General features: G+C 39.9%; 1 protein-coding gene across 1 annotated transcript; it reads left to right on the forward strand.

Annotated features, from left to right (window-relative positions):
• The first annotated feature begins 4,263 nt into the window (after positions 1 to 4,263).
• Positions 4,264 to 5,202, forward strand: LOC110285913 (olfactory receptor 5AN1-like). Its single transcript, XM_021152392.1, has one exon. It carries the CDS (start codon positions 4,264 to 4,266, stop codon positions 5,200 to 5,202), a length of 939 nt encoding a protein of 312 aa, XP_021008051.1.
• The last annotated feature ends 4,507 nt before the right edge of the window (positions 5,203 to 9,709 follow it).

Consider the following 9,709-nt stretch of genomic DNA (forward strand, 5'->3'; position numbering starts at 1 on the left):
TTGTCCATTGACGAGAGTGGGGTGTTGAAATCTCTCACTTTTTTGTGTGAGTTTAATGTGTGTTTTGAACTTTAGTAAAGTTTCTTTTATGAATGTGGGTGCCCTTGCATTTGGAACATAAATGTTCAGAATCAAGACTTGGTGGTTTTTTCCTTTGATAAATATGAAATGTCATTCCCCATCTCATTTGATAACTTTTGGTTGAAAGTCTATTTTACTGGATATTAGAATGGCAACTCCAGCTTGTTTCTTGGGACAATTTACTTAGAAAAGTTTTTTCTAGCCTTTAACTCTGAGACAGTGTCTGTCTTTGTCATTGTGTTTCTTGTATGCAGCAAAATGTTAGATCCTGCTTGCATATCCAGTCTGTTAGCTTGTTTTTTTATTGAGGTATTGAGTCTGTTGATGTTGAAAGATATTAAAGACAGTTACTGTCATGTTTGTTGTTTAAGGTGGTATTATGTGTGATTCTCTTCTTTTAGGTTTGTTGTAAGATGATTAATTTCTTTTATTTTCTTGGGTGTACTTACCATCATTTTGGAGTTTTCCTTCTAGTATCCACTGAAGGGCTAGATTAGGGGAAAGATGTTGTTCAAATTTGGTTTAGTCATGGAATATCTTGGTTTCCCCATCTATGTGGATTGTGAATTTTGTAAGCTGGCCTCTATGGTCTCTTAGCATCTGCCTGGCATTTGTTCAGGATCTTCTAGCTTTTAGAGTCTTTGTTCAGAAGTCTGGGGCAATTCTGATAATTCTGCCATTTATATGTTTACGCAGCCTTTTTTTTTAACCTTTCAGGTTTTAATATTATTTCTTTGTTCTGTGCATTTAGTGTTTTGATTATTATATGACAGGAGAATTTTCTTTTCTAATCCACTATATTTGGGGTTCTGTAGACTTTGTGTACATTTATGGCCATCTCTTTCTTTATATTGGGGAAGTTTTCTTCTATGATTTTGTTGAAGATATTGTCGGACCATTTGAGCTGGGAATCTTTGCTTTCTTCTATTCCTTTTCTATTCCTTTTAAAGACAAGACAAGTAAATCCCTCGAACGAATACTTGAATACTGGGAAACACAATGAAAAAAAAAAGGAATTGATCAAAGCAGACCAAGACCTAAAAATGAAAATGGAATCAATAAAGTAATCACAAATAGAGGCAACCCTGGAAATGGAAAACCTAGGAAAGAGGTTAAGAGCTACAGATGCATCACAATAGATTTGGTCCTTTCATTTTCTCCCGAACTTCATGGGTGTTTTCGGTTAGAAGTCTTTATGCATTTTATTTTCTTTGACCATTGTGTCAATATTTTTTATGGTATCTTCTACACCTGAGAGTAGAAGAAGAAGAAGAAGATTATTTTCTTACTATTTCTAGGGTATATAGTTTTCTTCCTTCAGTTGGAGTTTTCCATTTATTATCCTTGGAAGGGCTGGATTTGTGGAAAGATACTGTGTAAATTTGTTTTTCTCATGGAATATCCTGGTTTCTCCATCTATGGTAATTGAGAGTTTTGTTGGGTATAGTACTGGACCAGCATTTGTGCTCTCTTAGGGTCTGCATAACATCTGCCCAGAATCTTCTGGCTTTCATAGTTTCTGGTGAGGAACCTGGTATAATTCTGATAGGTCTGCCTTTATATGTTACTTGACATTTTTCCCTTACTGCTTTTAATATTCTTTCTTTGTTTTGTGCATTTATGTGACAGGAGGAATTTCTTTTCTGGTCCAATCATTTTGGAGTTCTGTAGGTGTCTTGTATGTACATGGGCATCTCTTTCTTTAGGTTAGGGAAGTTTTCTTCTATAATTTTGTTGAAGATATTTACTGGCCCTTTAAGTTGGGAATCTTCACTCTCTTCTACACCTATTATCCTTAGGTTTAGTCTTGTCATTGTGTCCTGGATTTCCTGGATGTTTTGGGTTAGGAGCTTTTTGCATTTTTCATTTTCTTCGATTGTTTGTCAATGTTTTCTGTGATGTCTTCTGCACCTGAGATTCTCTCTTCTATCACTTGTATTCTGTTGGTGAGGCTCACACCTATAACTCCTGTCCTCTTTCCTAGGTTTTCTATCTCCAGAGTTGTTTCCCTTTGTGATTTCTTTATTGTCTCTACTTCCATTTTTAGATCCTGGATGGTTTTGTTCAATTTCTTCTCCTGTTTAGTTGTGTTTTCCTATAATTTTTAAGGGATTTTTGTGTTGTGATTTTGTTTTGTGTTTTAAGGGCTTCTACCTGTTTACCTGTGTTCTCCTGTATTTCTTTAAGGGAGCTATTTATGTCCTTCTTAAAGTCCTCTATCAGCATCATGAGATGTGATTTTAAATACAAATCTTGCTCTTTTTTGTGTGTTGGGGTATCCAGGACTTGCCATGCTGGGAGAACTGGGTCCTGATGATGCCATGTAGCCTTAGTTTCTGTTGGTAAGGTTCTTGTTCTTGCCTTTTACCATCTGATCATCTCTGGTGTTAATTGGTCTTGCTGTATCTGGCTTGAACTTTATCCCTCCTGTGGGCCTATAAGCCTGTGTCAGCACTCCTGGGAGACCAGCTCTTCCCCAGCAGGATTCGTGCACAGAGATCTGCAGAACAGCCCCAGCTCCTGGGTGCAGATGGAGGCAGGAAGGGCCCTGTCCTAGCTGTTCTACTGCTCCTGCGGCCTGTGTGCTCCTGGCTGGTCCCACCTTAGACAGTCACCAGAGAATAAAATCTCCTGTATTTCTTTAAGTGAATTATTTATATCCTCCTTCTCCTCTGATCATGTGGGGGCTCTTCTGGTTTTCTCCCCACTCTCAAGCTTCAGGTCTCTGTGACACTCGTCACTTCCTCTCCCACTGAGGCCAGACCAGGCAGCCCAGCTAGAAGAATATATTCCATGTACAGGCAACAGCTTTAGGGATAGTTCCCACTCCAGTTCTTCAGGACCCACATGAAGACCAAGCTGCATACCTGCTATATGTGTGGGGTGATGCCTACGTCAAGCCCATTTATGTTCTTAAGTTGGTGGTTCAGTCTGTGAGGGCTGACAAGAGTTCAGGTTAGTTTATTCTGTTGGTCTTTCTATGGAGTCCCTATCCCCTTAAGGGCTTCAATCCTTCCTCCTATTCTTCCATAAGAATCCCCAAGTCCATCTTCTATTTGGCTGTGGGTGTCTGTATCTTTCTGAGTCAGCTTCTAGGTGGAGCCTCTTAGAAGACAACTTATTGCTGTCTGCAAGCCTAACAGAGTATCATTAATAATGTTAGGGATTGGTGCTTGCCCATTGAATGGGTCTCAAGTTTGACTGGTTATTGGTTGGCCTTTCCCACAGTCTCTGATCCATCCCCTGTCCTTGCATTTCTTGTAGACAGGATAAGTTTTGGGTTGAAAATTTTATGAATGGATTGGTGTCCCTATTGCTCCCTCAAGGTCCCTGCCTGGCCACAGGAGGCATCCTCCCCAGGCTCCATATCTCTAGTGCTGTGAATCACATCTAAGAACACCCACATTGTAAGAACACACCCATTGATCCTCCCTATCCCAGGTCTCTGTCTCTTCCTGGAGATAACCCCTACATGCCCCCTCCCCAGGCAATCAGGTCCAGATTTCCATTCACTTCAACTCCCACATCTCATGCAATTTTTCAAGAAGCAACAAATTTTAACATTAAGATAATCTTAGGGACACAAAATAGTGAAGTATACGCAACTCCTTTGGAGTGCTTTCTGTGAAGACTGCTGAGGTAAACTTATATTCATGATCTCACTCCAACAAAACATAGCAGAATCACACATTATAGTATTTTCCAGTTTGGATACTTAAATATATCTCTAAAGGACTTCAGAAATGATTATAAATGTGCTAAATTATTTCATATCTTTCATTATTAGAATAAATCTTTTCTTTTTTATTATAGTGTTGGCTGGCCTAGAACTCACTATGTAGACCAAGCTAGTCTCAGAAATTTGTCTGGTTTTGCCTCCTGAGTTCTGGAATTGAAGGCATGGGCAGCCATGTCTGGCTCTATTTCTCATTGATTTTAATTCTTTAAGATTTTGACACAATGCATTTTGATCAGATTCCCCCATTTTCCCCAACTCTTCTCAGTGTCTTCTTGACAATTAGAGAAGAATGACTGGCTCTTTCCATGGGACAATGAAGCATTTCTTCTTTTTCAGCGATCCTAGAAAAAAGACATATGGTGTGAAAATTGTAATGCCATGATTTCACCCTGGTCAACTATGTATTTTCTTGTCTCCCTTTTGATCTTAGAAACACCAGGGAAATGATTTCCAGGGGAAACAGCACAGAGATCACCCAGTTCATCCTCTTGGGATTCACAGATTTGCCCAGAATAATAATACTGCTCTTTGTCACATTTCTGCTCATCTACATTACAACTCTGACCTGGAATCTGTCCCTCATTGTGTTAATAAGAATGGATTCATACCTCCACACTCCCATGTATTTCTTCCTGTGTAACCTTTCCATCATAGATCTTTGCTATGTTACCAGTACAGTCCCAAAAATGCTCTCAAACTTTTTCCAGGAAAGGCAAACTATCAGTTTTGTGGGCTGCATTGTTCAGAATTTCATCTTTTCCACCATGGGGTTGAGTGAGTCTTGTCTCATGGCAGCCATGGCCTATGACCGGTATGCTGCTATTTGTAACCCTCTTCTGTATGCATCGATTATGTCACCCACTCTTTGTGTACTGATGGTGCTGGCATCCTATCTCTCTGGGCTCACTGCTTCTTTACTACAGTTGTTTGCTTTGCTTCGTCTCCACTTCTGTGGAACTAATGTCATCAAGCACTTCTTTTGTGACATGCCACAGTTGTTAGTTCTGTCCTGCACAGACACTTTCTTTGTACAAGTCCTAACTGCCATATTAACAATGATCTTTGGATTTGTAAACATGCTAGTTATCATGATATCTTATGGCTATATTGTCTTGTCCATCCTGAAGATCACTTCAGCTAAGGGCAGATCCAAGGCATTCAACACCTGTGCTTCTCACCTGACAGCTGTTTCCCTATTCTACACCTCCAGTATCTTTGTCTATTTAAGTTCAAGTTCTGGTGGCTCCTCCAGTTTTGACAGATTTGTGTCTGTTTTCTACACTGTGGTGATTCCCATGTTGAACCCGTTGATATACAGTCTGAGGAACAGAGATATCAAAGATGCTATGAAGAGGTTGCAGAAAAAGACAGTCTGCAACTAGGGACACAGAATCTGAAATTTTTAATATATGTGTTTTTCCACAATTGCTGTTGCCCACAATAATATACACACGGCTGGACTGTAACAAAATTCATGGCCTTTTGGAGAAAAAATTTTACTTTGAAGCAGACAATAAGCCAGGAGTGGTGGTGCACCTCTTCAATCCCAGCACTTGGGAGGCAGAGGCAGGCAGATTTCTGAGTTCGAGGCCAGCCTGGTCTACAGAGTGAGTTCCAGGACAGCCAGGGCTATATAGAGAAACCCTGTCTCAAAACCCCCACATACCCCCAAAATATCACACAATATTTTGCATGAACCAACTCATTTGATGCATGGAAACTCCTTTAGGATCCATAGGGTTATAGTTTCCATGTTACACAATGACTGTCTCATTATTTATTGTCCTATGCACAGGCATTTGAGAAACATCAATTGTAGAAACATTAAGACTGGAGACTGCTAATTCATAGAACTATGCCCATAGAGAAGATTTCCCACATAGGATCCAAAATCCTTGTGATAACAAATAGCATAACATAGTGTCCTACAAACTACATCATGACCATACACTGTTCTGTGTTTCTAAACAGGTAAGAAGGATCTGCTAGGAGTTCCTGTTTATAAGAAATAGAATTATGCATTGCCTTGACTGCACCTTCTTAAAAAAATAAAAATTAAATGACTGGCTTCTTTCTAATGAAATTGATGCTAAGAATTAGTGAGTTTGGGGTCATATACTTGCATCCATCAACCATATCCTAAGAGAAAAGGGCATGATTTAAATCGTGAAGAATGATGGCAAGAAATTGCTATTTACTTAGTATTTTGCCAGCTTGTTTCGGGCATCTATAAAAGGCATGGCCAATAACCATATCTGAAAAACATGAGGGACCCTGCAATTTCTTACTGTCCTACACTAAACACAGACAGTTTGCCCTGGTTTGAAATAGCTAATTGAATCAGCCATCAAATTTATTTTGATATCTCTGGCATCTGGTCAAGTTTGCTCTATGAGGACTCATTGCTGTCCTTGTAACGTTTCGCCAGCAAAACACACTCGGACAACCGGATCCTTCTACGGCAAAGCTTTATTGCTTACTTATCAGGAAGACCTCAAATACAGGAAACTCAGTCCTTTTATAACCCACAAAGAGCGGTTGGAGACGTGTTTCACCCTGACTGGCTGCTCATTATCAGCCCAGTTGACGCCACGGGACAGGCAGGGCACAAGGCATGGGAAAATACCCCAGCACATGCACAGACTACTTGTTTACTAGTTAGAACACCGGATATCAGCGCCATCTTGTAATGGCGATTGCAAGGGCGGCTCCTCACACATTGCACTAAAAGTCACCACGTAATCAATATTACAGTGATATGCTACACCTAAAACTCTAGGACATACCTGTATATGTCTGACATTCTCCATCATATTGTTCTATGTTTCTGAGCAATGATTGAGTGATGCAATGGTTGTAGTGGACTAAAAAAAAAAAAAACTTGACAAGTGAGGTAGTTCAGTGGTAAAGGCACTTGTCACTAAATGTGACAGATTGCATTCTATCCTAGGGCTCTGCAAAGTGAAAGAAGATAACAAGCACATACCATAACACTCTGAAGGCATGAATGAACACACAGTTTTAATTAAAAAAACAATGGACAAATGTAAGGCTAAACTAATTTTTAGTCAACCACACAAGGAGTAATCATTTACTAACCAGTGTTCACAGAATTGGTTTCTCCCCCTCCCCTTGATGAAAAACCCAGCAGGGGAGCCATCCTGCTTGCATATATGATGCTCTCATTGTATGTTATAAGCAAAATCTTCCTGAGCTTCACTGTTTTCATTCCATCCTCACTTCCTCATGTTTCCTGCTCTTTTTGATGCTGGAAAAGCCCATGCACAGTACTGCTGTAGTGAGAATTTTGGTTTCTTTAAAAATACTGATAAGTTATCTGAATATATTTTTGTTTGAATCCCAGATGTGGGTTATTGGGGTGCATCAGGTTGTCCACAGCAACTAACTACTTTGTCTCATGCTCTGGCAGGGTATCATTTTGCCAGCTGAAGATAGTTAATGTTTGAAATTCTGGGGACTCCTGAGAGGATTTGAAAATACCAAAGCCTGAGAGGGGTTGGCAGCTATTGCTCCCCCTGCGGCTGCTGTTGATGGTTGCCATTGACTGTTGTTTGCAGGTTCCCTGGTTGCTGGAGGAGATATCCTGCAGATGAAGATTGAACTTGCCCCAAGAAACTCAACACCCCTAATCAGCAGGAAGCAGTTTAGCAATATTGACACCCCTTTTCCCCTCTAACCTTCTTTTTCTCCTACCTAGAATTTGGGGCTTTGTAAGGGATGGGAGAGAGTGGTAGGGGAAAGAGCCAATAAAGTTGCCAAAAGTATAGTTACATACTGCTTACTGGTCCCTCTTCCCACAAGCACAGGAATAGCCACAGCAGTCACTCACAATCAGGCCTTGGAACCTTTGCAAATTGGCTGTGGAAGCATCTCTCTTCAGAGCTGCCAGGCCAGATGGATAGCTGGCATTGTCTAACTGGAAGACAGGCAGACCACAGACTTTTATGGACCACATTCTAGAAGTAAAAAAGCAAACAAGTCCTGAAATAAAGCTATGATGTTAGACTTTGCTTCAGTGTCTGCATATATAGGAAAATTGGCATGCATAAAGTATGGCTTATTCTATGCAGAGTTTTTATTGTTCTAATAAAATTTTGGTTTTACAAACAAGAAATGTGGATACATTTTTTTCTTATGAAATCTTTAAGAAAGAAAGAAAAGCTATATCTGACTTTTGGTACATTTCTGATAACTGTGAGCTGAGAAACTGACTTTCAGGGGACATCTAACCCCTGAGCTTGACCCTCAGCCTACAATACAAATGAAAATACATGTGGGCTTAAATGCTACTTGGATGTGCATTGTGAACCACCCAAAAGATCTAGCTTCTAAAAAGCCCTGTATCACTGACCTACTCTCCTGTTACCTCTTGTATCCTGTGACAGATGCCACTACCAAGTGCCAACTATTTCCCATCTAGTTCCTGCTTTTGCTACAAGACAAAACCGGCATTCTTTCTGCATTTAACATTTTTTAGTGTTGATGGATTTGCATCTTTGGAGACTCACAGATTGTTCTGTACCATATATGTTATCTTTGGTAGTTTTCTGACAGAAGGGCATGCATGAGATTTCTACTTTGCCCACCTAAGTACTCTATCCTAGTTTTGTAACCTTGCTGTGGCTTGACCCCCAGGATTCCTATATAATAATCATGAGCTCTTCCTCTGAGTCACTCTGCAGCTTGGCCTTCTTAAAGCATCTATTTGACTTTGATTTCATTAACTTATTTTACTTAACATCACTTTAAATTTGCAGATCATGATTCTTTCTATTTATGGGGATCAACACAATACATATAATATATATATATAATATATGTATATATATAGTGTGTGTGTGAAATAATGATGTCGTTTTTACTGTGCTTTTGCTGTGAAGAGACACCATAACCAAGGTAATTGTTATAAAAGAAAGCATTTAATCAGGGACTTGCTTACAGTTTTAGAGTGTTGGTTCATGCTCATCATGCCAAGCAGACAGACATGGGGTTATAACAATAAAACCTCAAATCACATCCCTAATGACACACCTCCTCCAATGTCAATGTGTTCAGGGTTGTGCAGGATGATTGATAGAAGAAAAGAGAGATACTGTAGGATGGATTTAGGCTTCTCAGCTGCAGTGGATCAGCCTCTCAAGGACTGAACACTGACAGCTTCCTAGAAGCTCTTTCTACTGTTATACAAAAGGCACTTTTAGTAAGTCAATTTTGGCATACCAAATTCTTCTTAGATGATCTAGGGGTTGACTTGAAAGGCCCATCATCCAAGCTATTCTCAGCCATAAGAGATTCTCTGGTTTGCCAAGCGTGTCTTCAGACTAAGTTATATGAAGGCTCTGAGAGCCCTTCAAAAGAACAACCCCACCCATAAAATCTCAAATAACAGTCACTGACAAAAGGCTACTTCAAAGCTTAAGTGCCATCACTCCAGATTCATTTCACACACAACAGTTCTGCTAAAATTCTGCTACACTCCAACAAGGACATGCTGTAGGCTTAGATTTTTCAAAACCTGCTTTTGAAAGGGTACTTAATGCTCTATCCTCACATCTAGCCTATCACCCACCAGATGTAGTGGAAAGGAAAAGTAAATAGAACAAAAGAGGATGTGGACCTGCTTAGAAATGGTTCTTTGGGGTGAACTAAATCTGCATTATCAGGATGTCAGCAGTTCAGTTCACACAAATCAACAGCAGTAACTCAATCCAGAAGAAACCACAAGGCTGTGCCAATCAGACAGAGTCAGCAGAAGGGAAAAGAAACTGCTGGAATATCATGAGAAGTTCTTTGATGTGATTCTCTATATGAAGTCATGACAAACGACCATTAGGGAAAGCAAGGCAAATCAATGCCAATTCCAGTGTC

The sequence above is a fragment of the Mus caroli genome, unplaced genomic scaffold (genome assembly GCF_978045245.1).
Source record: "Mus caroli unplaced genomic scaffold, Mus_caroli_1 scaffold_20, whole genome shotgun sequence".
NCBI lineage: Eukaryota > Metazoa > Chordata > Mammalia > Rodentia > Muridae > Mus > Mus caroli.

Bases quoted from the DNA above. Each gene is read 5' to 3' on its own strand.
- LOC110285913 (XM_021152392.1), top strand. From the start codon at position 4,264: ATGATTTCCAGGGGAAACAGCACAGAGATCACCCAGTTCATCCTCTTG.